This window comes from Barbatula barbatula, assembly GCF_947034865.1.
Source record: "Barbatula barbatula genome assembly, chromosome: 20".
Classification (NCBI taxonomy): domain Eukaryota; kingdom Metazoa; phylum Chordata; class Actinopteri; order Cypriniformes; family Nemacheilidae; genus Barbatula; species Barbatula barbatula.
Genome location: NC_136783.1, coordinates 10,618,353 through 10,642,206, shown reverse-complemented (window position 1 = coordinate 10,642,206; position 23,854 = coordinate 10,618,353). Strand labels below are relative to the sequence as shown.

At 38.9% G+C, this 23,854-nt stretch overlaps 1 protein-coding gene across 3 annotated transcripts in view; it reads left to right on the top strand.

The window, feature by feature from the left end:
* Positions 1-23,854, top strand: part of tbl1xr1a (TBL1X/Y related 1a) — a 48,550-nt gene that overhangs the window by 21,377 nt on the left and 3,319 nt on the right. The window contains exons 2-14 of one of the 3 annotated variants that reach the window (XM_079482463.1): positions 4,463-4,519; positions 10,343-10,408; positions 19,745-19,847; positions 20,071-20,216; positions 21,851-22,070; positions 22,150-22,282; positions 22,476-22,617; positions 22,701-22,764; positions 22,847-22,944; positions 23,034-23,094; positions 23,257-23,378; positions 23,483-23,557; positions 23,695-23,822. In XM_079482463.1, the coding sequence (XP_079338589.1) occupies positions 19,790-19,847; positions 20,071-20,216; positions 21,851-22,070; positions 22,150-22,282; positions 22,476-22,617; positions 22,701-22,764; positions 22,847-22,944; positions 23,034-23,094; positions 23,257-23,378; positions 23,483-23,557; positions 23,695-23,822 (1,247 nt within the window). In that variant the 5' untranslated portion in view covers positions 4,463-4,519; positions 10,343-10,408; positions 19,745-19,789. The remainder of the gene's footprint in view (positions 1-4,462; positions 4,520-10,342; positions 10,409-19,744; positions 19,848-20,070; positions 20,217-21,850; positions 22,071-22,149; positions 22,283-22,475; positions 22,618-22,700; positions 22,765-22,846; positions 22,945-23,033; positions 23,095-23,256; positions 23,379-23,482; positions 23,558-23,694; positions 23,823-23,854) is intronic. The other 2 variants (XM_079482464.1, XM_079482465.1) reach the window with 2 other exon arrangements.

Genomic DNA, 23,854 nt, shown 5'->3' with positions numbered 1-23,854 from the left:
TTTTAATAAACCGTATTACCGGTGTATGAACCTTAAACAATGTGTGGAACGCGGCACAGTGCGACACTGTTTCAGCAGGGTCCCTTTTCACTGTTGCACTGAGACCGGCCATTCAAACAGAATGCGTCGTTCTATGGCGCGGCACTACTTTAACAAGATTTTCTACATAAACATGCGCTAAACGGTTTGGATGTTCGCATGCGTCATGCATGAGTGGTAACGTTACATACTCTGTGTGGCTGAACAGCAGATGACTGTAACACATGTGTAGCAAGTGCAATTTTGCATTACTATATATCAAATTCACTCATGAGCAAACATCTTCAAAAAGCGATCGTGTTCACCTCATACCTGCTCAATATAAGCATTTAACATGTTTCTATTTTAACCTGTTTCTCTGTGTGCTTTGATGAAAATTGACATTTTGATGTGATCGGTTTCCACTCACAGATCTAATTTAAGCCGTTGTTTTATGATTTAAAAATATGATTTCAGGAAATCATGAAGTCATTGTGACTATGTAAACATAGCAGATATTACATGCATGTTATAATTGGTAAACTTGTTCTTCAATTATTAAAGTAGTCTAAACTTTGCTGTTATAATAGGGGATGGGGATTGTTTAAATTGTGTAGTTACAAATTCGTTTGTAAAAAATTAAAAGGTTCTGTATTTTGACTGCAACTGTCATGCATCCTGAATCCTTCACTTCATCATGAGTGCCACCTCTTCATAAACAGCATCATTTTGTGGGACTTGCTTACCTATATAACGCTAGTGTGGCATTTTTCTATAGAACTCACTCACCATGACCGTATAAAAGGGCATTTCTTTTGTTAATGTTATTTTCTTGTGACTGTATTCAGATCATAAACAGTTTTTCCAGAGGTGTTTTGCTATTTTCAATTCACTGGTGAGATCGAATCAGAATAAATAGTGTGTAGGAGATTGAAATCGCTCAGAGGTGTGCAAATTAAAGAAAAAAAAATATTTACAGGTATATGGGTTACAGAGTTGTAAAGGCAATAATAGACCGACCAAGATTTATATAAATGGTTAAGTTTGAGCATGTGAAAGAACATTGTTATAGTCACAAGCAACATCTGCGTAGAAAACAAGTCATTTTGAGTAGACTGACTTGGAGAACAACTTGGCCAAAAATGTTTTTGGTAGAGAGATGCATCTTCAAAACTTCCATAACGATACCAATAATTGATTATTAACAGTGATATCTGCCGATAGTGATTCAGAAGATTATATTATGTTATTAATTCACATAATGACTTCTAATATTCAATATCAAACTGGTGATGTTTCTTAGCATTTTCCATATACAGAGCACAAATTTATTGCATTTTCCTGTCCTCCTTTGATTGACAGGACATATTAGCCCTGATCATCGGCTGTTTTTAAACTATGACCAATAGTGTGAAAATTTGTTCATTCAGGTACCGATTATTAGGGATGCGCCGATACCAGTTTTTCTCCTCCGATCCGATTCCAATACTGAATTTTCAAATATCGGCCGATACCGATCCAAATCCGATATCAGTTATTGTTGACCTTTTAAGGTTTAGAATGTCTGTAACTCACACAGTCATTAAATTTATCTGCTTAAAGTCAAGCTTTGCATATTCATGAAATACATCAAAACTTAGATAAATAATATAAACAGTATGACGGACATCTTTATTAAGAACACTGTGCTAAACTTATAATTGAAATAAATTACATTTAATTAAGCTATGGAGTCATCCAAATGACAATCTGTATTTTCCAACCATCCAGCATTTCTTTGATTGATGCTGAAATCACGCTGCTTCTGTGTGATCCTCGCAACTCTTTAGTAGGGATGCTCCGATCCGATATTCGTATCGGGTATCGGCGTCGATACGTAATAAAATTCTAGATCGGGTATCGGTGCAATTTGTCACCGATACCCGATCTGACATAAAATTTGTGCTAGACGATGTAAAAGTTCATGGAGACACCGGCGCTTAAACTCTCTCGTGGGCGGCAGTGCATTGCGCAACGTGCGACATCATACGCTAGCAACGTACGCTAGCAACGTGCTCTGTACGTAGTGCACGTGAACATATAGCAGCGAACAGCATGGAGCGAGCCAAAATATCTGTCATTTGGAGTTATTTTACAACAGCTACGCCAATAAGTTCCACCGCTTTCATTGTTATGGTTGGGCAACCGCTGTCCGTCGTTGCGAATAATGGCTTCAGACTCCTTATAAACCACCTGGAGCCGCAGTACGACACGCCGAAGCGTAAATATTTGTCTGATATTTATCTCTACCTTGAACTGTACCGAAAAGTCTGCAAACACATATCAGAAAAAATTAAAGATGTCAATGCGGTGAGTTTTACAACAGATATCTGGAGCTGCGACGTGTCCCCCGTGTCGCTTTTAAGTTTAACCGCACACTGGTTGGATGAGAATTTTGTGCCACAAAATGCCACGTTAAATGCAACAAACATGTGCAGTTTTACTAAGCTAGGGAAGCTAGTGTTTTATTCATCTGTTTCTGTGTTGGATGTTAAACTAAAACTTTAGTTTAGTTAAGTGGACTTTGCTTTAGTGACTAAAGCATTAAAAAGATCTGATTCATGTTATTTAAAATATATCTTAAGCAGTAAAGCTATTACTTTTTTTGCTCAATTTCAGCTGCTTTATTGCGAATTGATTTTTAAATTATTTTTGCACTTTCTTAAAAATTATTAAGAGATTTTGTTTCCATTTATTTATACCCGTTTATCAAGCTAGTGAAGCTGTTGTTTTATTCAGCTGCTTAATTTGCACTTTAATTTTGAATGTCTTTTGTCCAAAGATAGTGAAAAGTTTTGTTTTATTTTTCATTTGTTTTGCACCGGTGCTGGTTTAATAAACTATTTACTACATTTTTGAATCATTAGTTTGTTATTTTGTTTTACGGGGTCAGGAAATTTATGTTAAGTCGAGCCTGATGTCTTGTACTGCAATGCACATAGTTTATTAAGTAATTGTGCACTTTACATTTTTTACCTTAGTATCGGATCGGTACTCGGTATCGGCCAATACTGAATCTCAGGTATCGGAATCGGTATCGGAAGCAAAAAAGGTGGATCGGAGCATCCCTACTCTTTAGCATGTAGCACAGCACTCTGCAATGCGTAACCAGAATCCATCCCATGCGCGGTTAAACTCAAAAGGGAATGGGACACACGTCGGAGCTCCAAATATTAGCAGTGAAGCTCAAAGATTTTACATCTTTTAACTGATCCGCAACATGCGACGACACTATAAAATAACTCGGGCAAAGCTGTTTCAGAAATGTATTTAGGCGATGGTAAACTAACGCGGTTCAGGCGACGGAAGCCTACATTTTCCACAACAGAGAGAGGCTGATTATCTAGTACAATAAATTCCACAACTTTTTCTGTGATTTTTACAGATTTTTTTTGTCGTCTTTGTGAAGTTTTTCTTGCCTTTGAAATAATTCCTGCAAGGTTTGGTGCTTTAATTCGTCCTTTTTGCGTTTCGCTTGTACAAACTCTTCGTGATCTTTTCCGTGATGCTTCTGAAGATGTTTGATTAAATGTGTCGTGTTGTAACGCGCAACAGTACTTACACACTGGCAGCTGTGCTGCTTTCTGTTGTTTCAAGCGTGAAATATTTCCACATCTGCGACATCTTCAACGCGCTGAAATTTCCATATAGGCATAAAGTTGGGTCCTGAAAGGTCTCCCCACTAAACTCGCCTGTCGGGCCATTACGCAAAATAAATTTCAAAGTATTTAATTATTATTTTTAAGTAAATGCATTTTTCTCAAAATAAACTAACGTTTTCTATTTACTTAAATACAGCTCCCCGTTCAACAATTGCTGGTAATTTGGTATCGGATTTGGATCGGTTGTGCTGACTCGCGCATGATCGATACCCGATCCATTCAAAAAGGTATGGATCGGAGCCAAATCCGATCCAGAGTATCGGATCGGTACATCCCTACCGATTATTGGCCGACACATGCCGCGTGTTGGCAAATCCAAGAATCATTGTCAGACCTGTCAAACTCTGATTTGTTTATTTGAGCTTCAGATATTTTTGTAAGGTATCTTATGAAAGCAGTAGTGAATGCAGCATGTGCTGCAATTGAAAATGCAATGCAAGTGTTTTTGTAATCAGGTCATGTGCTAACACGGGTATATTAACATTAATTTTAGAACAAAGCATTTGCAATGTTGCTTGTTTGTGCCCTGACCATCCTGACAGCAGTATTTGGCTCAGCTAATTGTATGATTAAGGGTGGAGGCTATCTGTTTGTTTTGACTAATAGGAAATGTAAGAAACCTGCTTGAAAACCATCAGAATGAAATCTACTTGTTATTGCTAGAGTTAGAGGAAACGCACACTTTATATTTAATTTCCACAACAAATAGCAAAGCATTGATTGTATTTTTCTTTTATATCCAGATTGTCAAGACTTCTCTGCTGCTAAAGGTTCACATTGGAGCAAGACCTGATCACATGGTAAGAAAAGAAAAGCTCCCCTTTTCATTTCTGAGCTGCGACTGTTTGTTTTTGTCAGTGTTAGAGCACTCAGAGTTATGTTCACATGTGGTCTAAGGAGTCTTGGACCATCACACAGATGAATTCGCTAAATGCCTGAGGTGTCAGTTAGGGTTAAGCCTGACCTGACACTAATGAATGTATTTTGTGTCGTTTGCACAAACAGTCAAAGCTTTAGGTAAACAAAGCAATGTCAGTTAGCAGTTAAAGGGATTGTTCAGCCAGATATGAAACTTCTCTCATGATTTACTAGCTGACATGCCACGCCAAAGGTAAATGACTTCCTGAATTTAGTTAAACACAAACAAGTAGTCAACACAAATACAATTTAGCTTATCGGTAACAGGGAGTAGTTCATTTCTTGCCGTTTCAGTGTGCACTACAGCCATTTGCTACAGTAGTTCATTTCTTGCTGTTTCAGTGTGCACTACAGCCATTTGCCACAGTGCACTTGGAAGAAGATATTTCATGAAGTTCAGAGCTTGTCATGAAGTGTAAGAGGACAAATTATGTATGCTAAATAAGGAGATCTTGTGAATTGAATGCCTGCCAGGGACAAGGGACAAAAGGTTATGACTTCTTTTATTATAACCTGAAATTTCCATTTATTCTAGTTATTCTTGGGATGCACGATAAATTAGTGGTCATATCGGCATCGGCCGATACCGATAACATAAAAAATGAAAATGTACTGGCCGATACCAATATGACCGCAAATTCATCGATTTTATAGATTATAAAATTTAGGTAGATATATTAAAACCGATTAATAAAAAATAATTTCGTCTGGTTGAACTTCTTCAGCTGCACGCTTCTCACAGTTAAAATACTGTACAGTACAGTATCGTTCCCTCGTGATCATTCACTTACTGCTATTAGCAAAAAAAAATGTTATGTAGGTACTGTGTATAGATAACGTATGTAAAATGTGTAAATTATAAGAACATAATTGTTTGAATCAGACTGCTGTCTCAATGCTGTCTGTCTTGAGACCTGTTAGACATGTGACTATAAAGAAAATGTTTCTGGGTTGCTCTGGAAGAACATCAATCATTTGTTTTTTAAATAAAAATTATACCAGAAGGTTTGTGTAAAGTAGGCTTTATGACTTTCAGGGGAAAAAAAGAGAACTAATTCTTTCCTCGCAGTCAATGTTTTCAAATAAAAGCAGTTGTGTAGTCTTTTGTTTCAGTCTTAGGGAATTTTATATTAATATTTAGATAGTGTATGTCGGCCAATATATCGTTATAGGATACCAATGATAACGAATTATCGGTTATCGTTATTAACCAAAAATGTACATATCGGTGCATCCCTAATTAATAGTAGAGTCTGTGCATCCTGTTGGTCAGGACCACTTCACAGATCACACAAAAAACTACCTTAAACCTTTCACAGGTGTTGTAGATCACTAAAAAAGCCATAACTACACTCCAGCAGGGTATATTGTTTCAAGGATCAACTTTTCAAATGCAAGCGCTATTTAGAGATAAAGTAGGGTGAACTTCAGTGATCCTGTGTCACCACTTTTCTATAGCGTTTGCTTATAGCAATTTTGGATGTGGAACATTTACATTTAGTCATTTAGCAGACACTTTTATCAAAAGCGACTAATAGTAAATTGGAATAGTATGTTGTTAGTTTAATTGCAGTTGCTTTTGAAATCACTAAATTATATATATAATTATGAACCTGCAACAAATGGTATTTTAACTCTAAACTCATTTTGTCAGGCTTTCTTAAGTGTTGCCATAGTAACAGTGAGTATGAAGGGGCTAGACGTGCGATTTGTTTGCATGTTGACTGGTGGAGAAGGATTGAAAATTGAGGTCTAATAAGCTATTTAACTCATGTATTTGTTGCGAACCTTACAGTTTGACTGGCCAAAAAAAGAACAGCTTGAAGGGGTTTGTATTGAATTTTTTCAGATTTTCATGTTAATGTAGCCATTTTTGGAAATATTCACCATATGGGTGCTTTGAAACTCTTGTTTAATTGAATTCATCTGAAATTGGATGAAAGCTGAGGTTAAGCTGTTTTTCTTTCGACCCGAAGATGCGCATCTGTTCTGAATTGCGAAGGTGCAGTTTGGAATTAGAGCCAGAAGAGTTTTGAGCAAAAAGGACTCTGCATGGCAGCAACATCAACTTTTGAAAAACAAAGCCTGTCTGGGTTGTCTGAAAGATCGGTCTTTTAAAGATTTGAAGAATAAATGAGATCGAGACTGTGTTGCTTTAAGGCAGAATAAAGTGTTGACTAGATGCTCACCTGAGCTAAATTCATTCTCATCACCTAGTCAACACTTTAAGATGCGGCCTTAAAGCAACAGTCTCAATCTCATTTTTTCAGCCACAATTTATGTTAAAAAGTCTTGAAGAAAAATATGTGTCGATAATTTTTTGTTTGATTTATTAATGTAGAAAAATTGTTTAGTGACAACTACGCTATAAAAAAGGCTGGGGCTGGCAGCTTTTTTTTTTAACTAAATGCGGGTAGGAAAAGAGGGAACATGTCTATCCTCTGTAACATTCTTCATGTCAGGGGCAAGACCTATTATGCATTACGGCTCAGTAGATTTTGAAAATGAGTAAATGTCAGTCCGAAAACCTTTTCAGAACGTGTTTCTAAGGCTTTTTTTCCCACCTTTTCACAGACCCTATCACCTTCCCAGATTATTTAGCATTAACGTCAAGGCAACCGCCATTTAGTGATGAATATTCAAAGTGTAACCTTTGTGCCCGATCTGCCGTGGCTCAGTCTAAATCACACATGATTACGGTCTTTATCAGCCTGCTTTCCTGTCTGATGTAAGATTGTCTGAACAATAGAGAAAGTGTTGTGGTTTATCAAGCAGGTGCATCAACAGTTGTTAACGAACATCCCCCTACGTTACCTTATTGCTAGAGATGGGGGAAGGGAAGTGTCTCCTTGTTTCCTTATGAGAGACAGAAAAAGCCGCCAATAGCCTACAGAAGTGTCACAGCCGAGCACACAGTGGCGTGTAGGTGGATAGACTAACTGCTCTTTGAAAGGAAATGGTGACATCTGTTTCCCTTTAGCTGGTTTATTGTGAAGATTACCAAAATATTTTTGTATTATGTACGTTGAGTTCCAATTTAGTTTGGAGACTTGAAGAAAGGGGGTCTTCTTTTAGCATTAGGCTTTTAGCGTGCTTTTCCTAACTTGGAATTTTTTTACATTTAAGAAATATCAGCATATCCACGTTTACAAAGTTTGCAGTAAACACAGTGGCCCCAGCTGTTTAAACCATGTATTGCGATTGATTTAACATTCAACCGACTAGAATCGTCACATACCATAATAGATTTTAAACCGTCTCACGGTGAAACGTTACATCCCCTAATGAAAAGGCTTTGTTTTGATTTGCATTTATCAGGGAAAAACATGGACCTTAGTTTAGTGTTTTTAATGAACATAATCAACGTTACTGTTGTCGATTTAAACAAGTCTCAGCTCAGTTAGCTCGGTTTAGCCTTAAAATGTAATTGCTTAGTTGAGCCAAACCCTCTCTCATCCTGTTTCAAGTGTTTGAGAGCTGATGATATGCACTGCTAAAAGGCGAGTCAACGGTGTGACACAATGTTTCTAAATTCATCCCGCAGTTAGCACGATGACCTGCTGTAATCTCTGTATCTCAGTCTTACGGTGGTGTTTTGTTTTGTGTGGTGGCTGGTGGGATGTCATCAAAAAAAAGTTGACTCAACAACCAAAAACGAGTAGGCCTACACAAATGTGACATTTTCAAAATCAAACAGAGTTGATGTCCTACGTAGATTTTTAACCAGTCTTGTCTCTCCGAACATATTTAGTTTGGTTCGCCATCATAACAACACCTGCTTCATCGCTTGGCAAATTCAGGCCAATAATGTGAGCTAATTGGAACGTACGCAGCTCTGCAAAACAGATAGATACAGCAGGTGCAATAGCACAAAGACGGTCTCAGAGACCCACAGGAGACATGGACTCCGAGCTGGTTGTATGAAGGAAGTAGTTTTCATCCTCTCAGAATGTCTCACTTGAGGCTTAACCTTTGTAGACGAGACCACTGAAACTCGCCAAAAACTCACGATTCAGTTCTCGCCCGTGGAAATTAACTCTCGCTCGCTATAAACATCACATTCAGTTAACAGAAGACCGTGATTCACGTATAAAGAAATTAACTCAAGACCTGAGCTGGGAAAACTGCCCTCAATGATTTGTTGTTTTAACTTTCAGGCTTGATTTAGCTGCTGGTATGTGCCAGTGCAAGTTTTAAGTTCAGGACCATAATTTAGACACCCTGTTTTGGCGATGTGACAGCAGGGTTTGTTAATGATAAGATGGATCTCTGCATAAATCGCACTCCAGTTTATACTTTATACAAGGTGAAACAGAGCAATAAATAGTCTGTGTAGCTGATTGTACTTGATTGGTTGATTTTCATATCCTGTCTTGGATGAAAATAATCATAACTCAGCAAATTTATCAGTTTTTATTTGCATTATTTTGCAGATCAAGAAGATAAACAACGTGTGTCGTATAAAAGCTGCAAACAATGTGTTACGAAGCAATGCTAACAGGTTGTTCATTAGTTTAACTTGGTCACAATAAAATCAAACAGTGTTTTACACAGTGTTGCAGTGATTATTATAAATGATTTATCCGTGATCACCATTATTTTTAAATGCATTTGTACTTCTAATCTTAATCAAGAACATAAAGCTCCTCTCCCCCTCTAACAACAACTCTTCACATTACGTAAACAACCAAAAAATCTAGGACTATACGTGCAATTGCCAGTCATTTTTAGCCCTCCCCTCCAGGCACAACTTGAAACAAACCAATCAAAAAGGGAGGGCAAAATAAAGCCCCACCCTACATATTTTCTAATTTCAGAAGCCGTTTCACTCGGATATGTCACGATATGGAAGATTAGTCAATCGCAACCCTTTAAAAGAAACTAGTTTTGTTCATTTATGTGGCAGGGGTGTAGGTGTGCCCTTAACTTATTATTGTCAAAAGTATACATCATCGCTCTTGTAACGTCAACAGCAAAACTTTAGTGACTGAAAGTTACCTTTTGTCACCTCATTCGTGGTGATCAAGGTGTCGTGGCAGTCGTGGCCTAATGGTTAGAGAGTCGGACTAGTGACCAGAAAGTTCTCGTGACCAGAAAGTTGCCAGTTCAATCCTCAGGGCCGGCAGGTAACGACTGAGGTGCCCTTGAGCAAGGCACCTTACCCCTATTTGCTCCCTGGGTGCTGCAGTGATAGCTGCCCACTGCTCCGGGTATACGTGTGTTCACGACTTGCTGTGCGTGTGTTCACTACTCTCTGGATGGGTTAAATGCAGAGGTCACATTTCAGGTATGGTTCACCATAACTGACAAATAGGTCACTTTCACTAAAGGGGCAAGACTGTATGTATTTTTCGGAGTATTCTGATGATGCTTCACAAGTTACTTAAAAATAAAATAAAGTATTGCCATTTCAAATTGCAGCACTTCATGGAAATGAATGGTCAGTTTTTCATCATAATTTGTTTCCATGGTAACAGCAGTTTATCAATGCTTTATCTCTGAGCTCATGGGTGATGCATCTTGAAACTGAGGGGAACATTTATTTGATTATTATTTGCCGACTGTTCGCTCTTAGAGACCCAGCTAAGAAAAAATCCACAAACATGCCTTCACTGACCTCAGAGGAGTTGGGTAAATTTAGGTGTGTTGCAGGTGAATTTTGTTTTTCATCTGCTTCATTGATCTTTTTTGTAATGTTATTGCAGGTGCTGAGACACTTGGGTTGGATCCTTAAAAAGAGTTTGCCTTGCGGAAATAGAGCTGATAGTGTGGTGAGTATAAATGCACGGCGGTGCTAAGATGGCTTCTTTTTTTCTCTAAGGAGAATGGAAAAAACTATATTTAACAGGGCTCTGTTTTTGACATGGAAAAGGTACAGCTGTTTCAGAGAGCATTTGGAGCAGAACAATTCAGGACGGGCTGTTCTGTGTATTACACACACAGCATTCCACTCGGCTGTAGCTTGTTGTTATTTTCACACCTTACAATGAAATGCCCAGTGATATTTCTTCATGACGGCTTCCTCAACGTGGATTGAGCTGGACAGTTTATAGTACTTGTTTACTTAGTAGGGGAAGGTGGTTCTTGGTAGGTGGTTCAACCAGCAGTATATATTGTCTATAGGGTTGGGCAATGTCTACTAAATTGCCAACGGACGATGGCTACAGTGAAACATTGTGATGGACGCTGACATAGGGGGCGTGGTGAGGGTTGGGAGTTAATCAGCTTGCTAGATGGCCATCTGCCAAAACATTAAAACAATTACATCAGGGCTCCAGACTGCGACCAAATCGCATTTTGCGACCACTTTTCAAGACTGTGAGAATTCCAAGCGGCTTCCAACTCATGTGCAAAAATCATACTGTGGAATCTGCTGTCAACATTTCTCTTGGGAATGTGCTGTGCGTTGGTGGGACGTGCGGACGACCTCGGACCCTCCTGATGGCGAAAATTGCATAATGTATGGGAATCACGTTGACGAAGTCATCGTCTATTGGCCCAACCCTAATTCTGTGTGAATGATATTGGCCGTCGTATATCATTTTGCATTGGTAATTTCAAAACTTTGTCCTGAATTGGATGTTTACCTGCTTTTATAACTGTTCAAAGGTGAAGATTTAATTCCAAGTTGTCTTTATCGGTCATTGTTGCAGTTGCTAATGCATTCAAATGGGAACAGTGAATGAGTATACTGGCGATCTTCTATCCATAGTAACTGATTTTTGGCAGGTAATAATATGATGCAACCCTTCTGTACAAGTCCAGTGAGATCATGTTCCAACAGACCTTTAGGCATCGCATATCCCACTTGCAGCGGGCTAGAAGACAAAATAGCCCGTCCTAAGGGTCTGAGTGTTTAAAAAAACCAGCACAATTCACAACCAACAGGAGAATCATGCCAAAGGGGAGATACCTTGTGTTTTGTAGTTCCTCCATCACTGTAGATAACAACTCGCTCCGGTTAACTGGGCTTAGCAGACCTTTAATATGTTACCCATTAGTCATTTCTCTTCTAAGAGTCCTGTTGTGGTGATTTCCTGGAAACGGCCTCAGTGCACTTGGTTCACCTGCAGATGAAGAACTAGTGTGTCTGCGATAAGAACTCACTGGGGGTGGTTCAACTCATTTGCTATTGATTATTGGCTTGCATTGAGCTCTAGTGTTGTTGAGGGTCATTTATTTGCTCAGGCGGCTATCACTTACTCTGTTTGTTATGCTGGTTGTTTGTCTGGCTATTTTTATAGATAATTTTTAAAGATGTGCATGCAGTTTTTTAATCAGCATTAAGCCACCACCCCACCATTATAATATCATTATTCTTAATGATAGTTCTCATTTCTTATTGGTAAAGATGCATCAATGCTAAAACATTTGATGGCCATAATAATAGGCTTCATTTTCGTAATGCATTATAATATTGATTTTATTCTTGGGGTATTTTCAGGGTAAGTTATGACCAAGCAAGATAACAAGATGTATAGAAATGATCATAGAGTTTCAGCATTGGATTCCTTAGTTGTAGCACACTCTTTCATCCTTTAAATCTGACAGCCATTGTTAAAACAATTTTTTGCTGATTCATCCTATAGATGGTTTAATTGAACGCACTTATTTTATTGTATAATAATTGTATTCAACAATTTGTTGAATTTTATTGTATATTCGTTTTATTAAATAGATATTTTTTTCTTAAATGGTTCGTGTAACTTTATCGCATTAAAGCTTACCCTAGTAACAGTTCTTCTACTGGTAACCAAAAATGATACTGACTAGACATACTTTTAACTTGTTAGCTTATGTAATTTACGTATTGCTTTGGCTTTTTATCAGAAATAATTTACTTTTATTCTTTGTGGAGGTGAGCGTGCATGCCCAGTAACGTTTTGTTTATGTTGTTGCTTTGAAACCGTCCATAGAATGTCGAGCTTCAACTGGCTTACTCTGTGTTTACCTCTGTAGCTGTAGGCGGTCACACCATATTTACCCTCTCCCCTAAACGGAGGTAAATGGATTCATTACACATCCCCATTACGTATGTGCCGGAGCACATCAAAACAGCCTTCAGCATTATTCATGACCTCTTCTTCAAATAGATGCTACTATTGAATCTAAAGACTTGATATTTGTTTCTGTGACAGTAGAGTTACGCTGAGTAAGTAATAGGAAAAGTCGATATTTCCAAACATATTTTCACATTTTCTATATTTTTGTTTTCACACAGCTCCATTTGATGTTGCGAAAAGAATATAAATATTATTGTTTTTTAACAGACGCTTTTACCCAAAACATTTTTGACTAAAACAATTTTGAGTGCATTGTATACATTTATCAGGATGTGCACTCCCTGAGAATGAAACCCATGACCTTACTATTGGCACGCTCTGCCAGGTGAGCTACAGGAAAGCTATAACTGTTGCCTAATCCCTTTGGTCCTCCAGGAATCCTGGCAGTTTGGATCTTGTCCTCATGTTACTTCTCATACTTCCCATTCTTGTTGCTCTCTGTCAAGTCCTGAAATGGAGCCGTATGGTGCCTCCCCCATTGCTCTGTGTGTGAGAGAGAGAGGGAGTCAACATCTCATTTCACAAATACTGTGAAAACCACCTCAGAAAGAGAAGTGACAGCTATTCTCACCCTGAAGCAATGTCACAACATTCAGATAACCTTTCCTGCCTCTGTGATGACCCGCTGTTACACCACCCACGGACCTTGCTGTTAGGTGCTTCAAAGTTAGCCTGCCATATAACTGAGTCTATAGCACAGCAGCTATTGTTAGACAGAGTTAAAGTTTGTGATTTATAAACCAGTAGTGCCTCAAGATGGAATGTAAAAATGTTTTTTCTGCTTTGCCTAGCTGATTGGTATGCTCAAACAAACTTAAAGGTCATCTAAAAAAATTAAAGAAATCTGTGATCATATCTTGACCCTCATTTAGTTCAAAACCTGGATCACAAAAGAAGATATTTTGAGAAATGTCTCTGGTTTTGTGTTCATACAATGAGGGCCAATGTTTGTTACCAACGTTCTTCAAAATCTCTTTTGTGTTTTGCAGAAGAAAGAAAGTCAGTCAGGTTTAAAACAACATGAGGGCGAATCAATGATGATAAATTCTAAATGTTTGGGTGAATTATCACTTTAACCAATTTCCTGCTGCTGATGTGAAAGTATTTTTCTATGGAAAACATTACCTAATGGCTTTAAACATCACTATTTGCTGACTCAAAGTTTGTCCTTTTAGAGAAGTTGCACTATGACTTTGATGCAACTTTTGCTGAGCCAAAACAAGAAAAGGGCTTTAACTACCCCCTCCTGTGCCAAGGGTTGTGTGCTTTATGAAAAAACAGGCTAGCGGGGAGCATTATCGATTGCTCAATAGAATGCGCTTGGAGTAAAGCATTTGGAGAATCACTTTTAGAATGAAGGGTAATTTCTGGTAATAATGTCATTTCAGAATCTGAGTTAGGGAAAAGAAGAGTATAATTTCGCCCTAAATGATATATAGCAGTACCAAATCATGACATAAACGTGAACTAAAGCAATTGACTATTTGCTAAAAGCATGAGTCTCATCGGACAAAAATACATCAAAGATAGAAAGCTCCATTTGTCCATTTCATGACATTTTTAAAAGAAGGATTGGCAGTGTTTTTGTATAAAAGTGAAAATCTGCAGAACGCAAGAAAAAGCTATTTTAAAGAAAGTTGGTAACCGAACAGCACCACCACCCATTCACTTCTATTGTACGGAGACAAAACCAATGCAAGTCAATGGATGCCGGTTAACAATTCTTCTTCTTTTGTGTTCTGCTGAAGAAAGAAAGTCATAAAGCTTTGAAAGAACAAGAGGGTGAGTAAATGATGCCAGAATGTTTATTTTTGGTTGATCTATAACCGTAAAACATGCTCGTCTGACTACACCCTATGGCATCTATTGACCTGCTTCTAGCACATACCACAATAGAGGAAGAGCATTTATGGCACCGATTTGTCATATTTCTTTCACCGTGCTGTTTTTGGGCAGTTAATGATGGAACCAGGTCCCAAAGTAGGTCAGGCGGGGCGACGTGCTAATCTCGCTGGTCTGGTTTCTTTCTGTTTTTGCCTTTGGGGAGTAGGTTGCATCACAGATAGGTTAAGCCAGCATCTGTGCTAATCGCTCATGACAGCGGTTGCTAGCGCGCGGCACCCAATAAGCAGCGGTCATTGTTCCTGCCCGAGTGATTGGGCTGCTTTGTCTTTGAACTCGACCCGATGCTGACGCAGGGATTTGAGCTGATTATGCGGCTGCTGGTGTTCACATTATTGGCTTGAAAAGAGGAAGACGAATGATACCATTGTCTGGTTTTGGTGCGATGTGGTGGTTTACTTTGTACAGTTGGTGACAATAGGTACTATTATTGAACAGAAGTGCACTTGCATAATTTGCAGGGGTTTTTGTTCACGTCAAATTTAGCATATGGTGCATTGTGTGAATTATAGGTGTAATATTTTACCTTGAGCTCAGTAAAGTGGGAACCAAGCTGTTCGTCGTTCTATAATGTCACTTGAAAAGCGGGTCAAACGTAATCACCCACGTTTCACAGTGCTCTGAAGAATGGTTTAAATACTTATGCTTAAGTGACACTTTCCCTTTAATGTAATTGGTGAAAGAGGTGCGCCGACTGTGAAGAGTGTCTTGAGGAATTTGCACCCAACGGTCAGTGTTGCACAAGAACACAGGCTCTCCAGGCGAGCCATTGTTCTCGGAGGCCCTCAGAGGTTTCAGGGGATCAAGTTCACTGTTGTCAAGGGAGTTGTGCGAAAAGCTCATAGTACCACTACCAAACACGCACACACTGAAAAGCATGATCACTCCATTCCTTCTTAGTGTGCCATTCATCTAAATTTTGAAATAGCCTGGGCAGGTGTTTTTTTTCAGTTGCATGAAAATGCAAATCTTTCTCCTTGGTTGGTTGGTTGGTTGTCATTAAGTGGTGGTCCTTCACCATTATTCTGCAAGCTTCATGTGTTTATAACAAACACTTAAGACTCTGTTAAAACTGTATTTAGTGTGACCACTGCTTTATTTAGCCCTGACCATTTCCACATCTTAACAGTCAGTGTAAGCGATGTTGAGAGAGAGAGAGAGAGAGAGAGAGAGAGAGAGAGAGAGAGAGAGAGAGAGAGAGAGAGAGAGAGAGAGAGAGGAAACCTAGAGCAGGGGCTGAATGAACCAAGAATATATCATCTAGACAAACATCCTTAATTCAAAAAACAATGAATTGGTTATTTCCTCAAATATCCATTTAATTGCATTTAAGGTCAGTCTGCCACCATGTGCATTCAATCAAAATACCTTTTTAGATTGGTCAAGATGTTTGTGGGGAACGGTCTGTTACTTAATTTACTACATATTTGCTCTTTTCAGTCTTGAGGTGTAGTGGAGTATATGACCAAAGAAATGTCTGTTCTGGAGAAACAATGAATAAAATGCATGTCTTATATCTCTAGAACATCTAGTGCATAACATGTGTATCATTTGGCATTTATGAAATGCAAGCATGTAAAGTATCAAGTGCATAGAAATTAAAGTTTGGCACAGATGCTTGCCTTTTCTCATTATTGGTCTGCTTGAATGTTAACAAACAGCTCTTTACATACTCATTGTTGGTTGACAGGTTGTTAACCTTCCACTGCTACTTTTAGCACTTGAATCATATTACCCCATAGATGTCTTTAGAAAAAAAATCAACTTTAGCATAAATGTTGGTTGTGTCAGGTAATGCTAATGCTCTGTTTTTACACCTCAATCGTGACTGTCTTGTAGCAGCTTGTTTCAGGCTTTTTCTGTCAATGTTATTCAGTGCCATTACAGTCTGGGCACAAATAAGAACTCAAGCACTAAGTGCATGAAACAGGAGAGATTTCTCACAGTCGTCTTCTGTAAACATAAGAACTAACAGAGTGAGGACAGGAGAGAGCGGTCGCCTTTACACATTTTTATCTCAAGACTTACATTTCTTTTGATTTAATTTTAATCATATATATATATCACTGTAACTTATTTTTCAGATGTGGAAAAAGTAAAAAAATATTATACTCCAATACAAGTACTTTGATGAAATTGTACGTGACGTACCAGTAAAATTGCCAGTCAAAAAATCTACTCAAGTAAAAGTAAAAAGTAGCTTGTTTAAAATTTACTCAAAGTAAAAGTTACTTAGGCACTATGACTATTGTTGGTGTTGCAAAAAACAGCTCCCGCTTTTAAAAAGTAACTATGTTTGATAGTTATCTGCTGTTTTCGGCCTAAGACTTATGGTTTATGAGGCAATATTAACTAAAATACAGACAGACGCTGTGTTTTGTTTATGTTCAGAGCTTCACAGTGCGCTCTCGCGTTGTTGCCATGTTTACATATTTTTAAGAGCTTTGCATTTGTTATTTAGTCTTTTCTTATGAAGCTGCCGATGCATTATATAGTTTAAGTGAACAGTTGCGCGTAGTGGTTTTTTGCCTTTGTCATTGTTTGCTGTTTTTTTCAACAATATGATTGAACTGTTATTTTTACGACAGTGCTGGTGAGGCTTTTCAAAATGCATTAAATAGCATTTTTATAAGATTCTAGATTGCACGGCGTTCATAATCCTGTTTTGAAGCTGAAATGTTTGCTTAAATATGATCAGGGGTTTACTTCATTGTTTTCAGCAGTCAGAGTTCGATGGCATTTTACATTTAGGAAAGGTGCACTACCGAAGTCTAACTTCTCCAACTCCATCACTCTATTTTCTGGTATTGGCGTAAACTGAAACTCGAAGCGAGTAAATGTAATGCGTTACTTTCCACCTCTGCTTATTTAAGATATGTATAATATGTTATAGTAGGTTTATTTTAAGATGGTAGCAGTAGTAAGGATGTGTACAGTGTTTGAATCGTAATGTTGCCAATATATTGCTGTGACCGAATATTTGGTCGCCATCTGCCAGTAAATTGTAACAATTGGCCGATATATTTTTTGTTTTCAATATATCTGTTGTTCATATGCTATATAGCATGCTAGCATTTTGTTCTCAAAGGCCACGTTTGACTCCGTACTATGACTAGGGTTGCTTCGATTTTGCAGCCGATACGAAGTAAAGGTTTTGAGACCTTTCTTTATAAGTTTGATTTTACTGTAGTGCAAAACAATGGTAATAGCATTGTGGGTAATGGTCCTCTAACAGTAAACGATGTGTGAAAATGGGACAGGAAATGCCCTATCGGCTATTGGATCTCTTTGTCTAATGTGGATTTTATCATTGCTTTCTCTTTTACCGACTGGTATACAAATGCCTCCAGACTCTCTTCTGTGGCCTTTAATCAAATTTGTCAAATTTGCATTTATCTACTTTGCCCTTTATAGCTGTCTGTTACACCTCTCACCAAAACAGTTAAACAGTATTTCCTCTCAGACACCCGCCCTGCCATCCAGTACAAACTCCCTAAACCTTAGCTCATGTGTTCCAATGTAACTTAACCCACACCGCCTTTGATTACACAGTAAAGATTACACTACACACTACGCATCTTCCAACAGGCTGAGGACGTGTCGTGATATTTGCATTTCAGAGGACGATTTACGAGTGCAGCTCGCCCAGGTCTCCGTTCACCGTGAGCTCTTTCTGTGTCGCATCGAGCAGGGAATTTCCCCACCCATGGTTTCTTTCCTTGAACTAATGTTGCCGACTGTAAATGCCTGGAGTTCCCTTCTCTGCTTTATAGACTATGTGGTCCTAAAGAACACGGGTGATTTATTGGATGGTAACAGTTCTCTTTGCTATTGATTAGGTCGTTCAATACACTAGATGAGTGCTCTGCACTGTTGCAGGGATTTAATTTGGCTATGCCCTGAGATAGGACGCATCGATTCGGTGGCACCGTTCTGCCTGATTTGATTGGACGGCGCAGTATCTCTGTTATCTGATTGGCCTTGACACTGCGCCTTTTGATGATGTCCCTGTTTGCATATATCTGCATCCCTTATTTAAGGATCAGAAGACTCCCACCTAATTGAGCGTTTGCCGTTAGGTTAAATGTCACTCAAAAACAATATGCAGTTAAGTGATGGTGAGGCACGTAGGTGTTGCCTCTAGAAATCGATCAAAACCTCACCACTCAAGCATCCATGAAACAGAATGAGCATATCCAGCAGTCAAAAACTGTCCCTATTGCAAACAAACAGTGTCAGGAACACATTTTCCAGCTCTCTACTCTTTGTGAATGAGGAACGGAGATGTGATCTGGAGTGAATGACACTAAAACCGTTTAAGGCTGAGCGTAAATGGGTCAATGTTGAACTAAAAGTATGGTATTGGAAGAAGCCCAACGCTGCGCTAACGTGATATTCTAGACGTAAAGGTGAATTGTGTAATCATTTATTTCCCAAACCGCCCCTGTCCTTCATTTATTCGAGATAAAGGTGGTCCCAACCCCAACTTTGGCCATTGGTTGATTCAGTGTTGCTATGTGGGTCTGGTTGGAATATTTTAGTGATGTCAGAGAGCTTTCAAATATCTCAGATTTTGATATGGTCTGTATGCTTTTGATCCGTAATTTGTGTCATTTCCACATAAACAACCTATTCCTTCCATACTTGGGTGCGCAACCCAATAATCACAGTGTCAAATGTAGGTCAGTCTTTATTTGGAATAAAAATTTTTTTTAAAACAAACATCCGCGGGGACTGACATTTTGGCAGATCCATAAAGACAAAATGTCAATCTGTCAAACTCTGTAAACAGAAATATTGGGCAGCGGCCCTTGTGTATACATTTTTAGTAGCAGATGCATTCGCCTGCTTTGGAGTTTTGCTGCAACAGCGCCTCCACAGCGTAATGGTCACTTCGGGTACTGCAACTTGTTATTTTGCCATGCAGGGCAGTGGAGCCCTTGGTAACCTCTGGCAGCATTATACACACTCGGGTTTCTGCTGACAAAGAGAGCTTTTACCCCCTTATTAGAGTGTAAATAAGACTTTTTCTACACTAGATGGCTCTCTCAGATCCCCGGAGTGTAGAGCAGAAAGCTTTTCAATATCCATAACTCTTCTATTGTCATCAAAGCACTTTCTCATCAGATTTTTTTTTCTCAGGCTTGTGTCCTGTTTGCTGACCTCATGGTGTAAGCAGGTGTGAAGATGAGTATTAGCAGCGATGAGGTCAACTTCCTTGTGTATAGATACCTGCAAGAGTCAGGTAGGTGCTTTGTACCCAAGGTGGAAACGTCTTTAATTTCATTTCATTGCTATATTGTAGATAATTTGTAACTTGGTCATATCAAGCCCGTAAGGAAAGGGTTTTAGGATGCAGTCTGTACATATTCACAATAAGGCCGTTGTTTAAGAAAGCAGATGTGAGCTGGAGAGAAAGTTGATCCCGGTCAGTGACACACTTAAATGTTTGTCATTCCCCCTGGCAGGGTTTTCCCACTCGGCCTTCACATTCGGCATTGAGAGCCACATCAGTCAGTCCAACATCAACGGTGCCCTAGTGCCCCCTGCTGCACTGATCTCCATCATCCAAAAGGGCCTGCAGTATGTTGAAGCTGAAGTCAGCATCAATGAGGTGAGAGCTAGCTCAGACCTTTTCTAAATCATTATCGCATGAACATTACTGTTTGGAATGTTATTGGCAGTATTAATGTTGATAATGGAACAAATATGAATTTGCTACAGTTGTGCAAAGCTTGAAGTTCAACATAAACAGGATAAATGACAAATGCTCACCTTATTTCCCAAAAATGTGAATGCTGTTATACCATTACTGTGATTTGGAACAAATTCATAGTGTTTTGGTATGCTAGCTAAATTAGGAAGGTGGCAACATCGACAGGTTTTGCATAAATATTTTTTTGCCAACTGTGATGTGTGCTATTAAATATTTTCACTGCCAGAAGCTTAAAAACCTTTTAAATTAAACATGTAAGATACTTGTCATGCTAACGGTTTAGCATAATATTGAGCATATGCGGTTCATGTTAGTTTTACATTGGTTTATTTGAAACGCGGTTATCATGGCCAAAACATTTCATGATAACAATGTTATGGCAACATCTACAGTACAAGTTTTCAAATAAATAATGATATATTTAACCTCAGTTTAGTTTATTTTGTTCTTTTTTTCCTGATGAATGAATTAACACGATCAATAATTGTGGATTTGTGTATAGATTGACTAGTTCTCTCGCCCTGAATATAGCCTTAGTTGCTTGAATGGCGTTAATAATGAAACAATAAATTAATTAATATCACAGTTTTTGTAATACTGGGCGGTATAAATTAATATAACAGTATTTCCCAGATTTATACCGGTTTCCAGTACATGACAGTATTTTTTTTACCACATTTTATACTGGTTAAGAGAGAAAAGACTGCAGTTGATTGACTTAAATGTCCTTTTATACTGTCATGGTGAGTAAATATTGTAGAAAAATACCACACTGGTATTATACAGGTTTGAAAGTCCCACAAAATGATTTGGTTATAAATAAGTGGCACTCATGATCAAGTGAAGGAATCAGGATAAATGACAGTTGGAGTCAAAATACAGAACCTCTTAACTGCAAATTTCACAAACAACTTGAAACTACACAATGTAAACAATCCTCATCCCCTATTATAACAGCATAGTTTAGACTACTTTAATAACTGAATAGCATGCAAAGGTAAATTGCATTCATAATATTTAAGCAAATAAATGGATAAAACTAAAAAACGAGAAACTAGCTTTTTTTACCTTGGTAGCCCCATATCTCTGTTTCTCCCAACTTCAAGAGAATGTGCACCCACCTGAAAATTAAACCATCTGTCTGAACAGTTGAATAAAAAAATATTGACCATTTTACCATTAAAACATGCATGTGATGTCTGCTGCGTTCATGATTTCCTGAAATCATATTTTGAAATCATAAAACAACGGCTTAAATTAGATATGTGAGATGAAACCGATCGCAAATTGATTGTGGAATATTGTACAATAAAAAAAATCTTCAGTTAACTTTGCATATAAATGTATATTTTTTAAACCTTATTTTAATCTTATAATTTTTTAGTAAGGATTAACTAAACAAGGTGCACTATTCATCAAAACATTATATGAAACCGTCTGCATTTGTTATTTAATAAAAAATAAAACCTATGTCCTGAGGCAAAACCAGATGAGTTATCACTCTGTTAACAAGCATTGACTCCTTTCCACAGGATGGCACGCTGTTTGATGGGCGGCCGATTGAGTCTCTTTCACTGATTGACGCAGTGATGCCCGATGTTGTACAGACTCGGCAGCAGGCTTATCGAGACAAACTAGCTCAACAGCAAGCTGTCGCTGCTCCCTCTGCGGCCACCGCCAACATGCAGGGTAACGCCAAAAACGGAGAGAACACCACGAACGGAGAAGAGAACGGTGCTCACGCCTTACCTAGTGAGTCTCTGGATGAATGTGTGGACAACTCTTTGTGTGTTTGTGAGCCGCACATCCTCACGGTTCTCCATCTGTGCAGATAACCATGCAGACATGATGGAGATGGATGTGGACGTGGAGATCCCTCAGAATAAAGCCATGGTGCTTAGAGGTCACGAGTCAGAGGTCTTCATCTGTGCCTGGAACCCTGTCAGTGATCTGCTCGCTTCTGGGTCAGTTTCTCTCCACGGCGTCTTTAAACCAGTTTTTTTATTCGAATGGAAATAATTGACGACTTATTCTGTTAAGAAAACCTCACATTGTATTTAAACATCCATAATAGTTTCATTTGACTTCGGCTAAAGGATAAGTACATAGAGAGAAATCAATAGGTCTGTTTAATTCACACCCGTGGGCTCTTTGCAGGTCCGGGGACTCCACGGCACGGATCTGGAATCTGAGCGAGAACAGCAGCAGCTCCTCCACGCAGCTTGTCCTCAGGCACTGCATACGGGAAGGTGGCCAAGACGTGCCCAGTAACAAAGACGTCACATCGCTAGACTGGAACGTGAGTCCTGCTCCGACATCACTTCCTGTTATGCATACCTTCTGGTTTGAGACTGACGTTTTTGTGTTCTTTGTGTTTGTCAGAGCGAAGGCACACTTTTAGCCACGGGCTCTTATGACGGCTTCGCAAGAATATGGACAAAAGATGGTAAGCAACAGGATTGTCTCTTTTGCTATAACGTGTCTGTCTTCCTGCGATTTTGCCGTTTTTTAATTGTATTTGTTTACAGGTAATCTGGCCAGTACACTGGGTCAACATAAAGGTCCAATATTTGCATTAAAATGGAACAAAAAAGGAAACTTCATCCTCAGCGCCGGTGTCGATAAGGTGGGACTCATTTAGTAAATGACACAATTCTGTTCACATTCAATGATGTTCTGTATTGTTTAATTACAAAATTCTTCTCTTCTCTATAGACAACAATAATCTGGGATGCTCACACAGGAGAGGCCAAACAGCAGTTCCCATTTCATTCAGGTTCGCACACATTCCTCTTAATTCACTTCTGACATTTTTATATTGAATACAGTTTTGTTATTGGCTCCAAATGTATGTTTGGTTAGATTTGGCTCTCTCTTTTTCTAATCATTTCAAATCACGTCGGATGCCTTAAACACATGAATAATTGTCCCTACACAGCACCTGCTCTTGATGTGGACTGGCAGAGCAACAACACATTTGCCTCCTGTAGCACAGACATGTGCATCCACGTGTGCAAACTGGGCCAGGACCGACCCATTAAAACATTCCAAGGACACACGGTAAGAACTGTCTGCTCATCCCACCTTCCTACTGTTTCATCCAACACTCGTCTGCCAAAGAAATGAACATCAAACCTGTGTCTCTCTGTCTTCCTCCTCTCCAGAATGAAGTTAATGCAATCAAATGGGACCCGACCGGAAACCTGTTGGCGTCGTGTTCTGATGACATGACTCTAAAGGTAAAGCCATCAGCGACCTGTCTGTGGGACGCATTCATGCCGACTGCGCCTGCTGAGAGGGGGGCGACATTGATTCTTGAGACAATCAATGTGCGGTTGTGACGCAGGGGTTTAAGATGTTATTTGTTCTGATCTAGATTTGGAGTATGAAACAGGACACATGTGTTCACGACTTACAAGCTCACAGCAAAGAAATCTACACTATCAAATGGAGCCCTACAGGTCCAGGAACCAACAACCCCAACGCCAATCTAATGCTGGCCAGGTAGAGTCATAGCGCCATCTGTTAACATCATG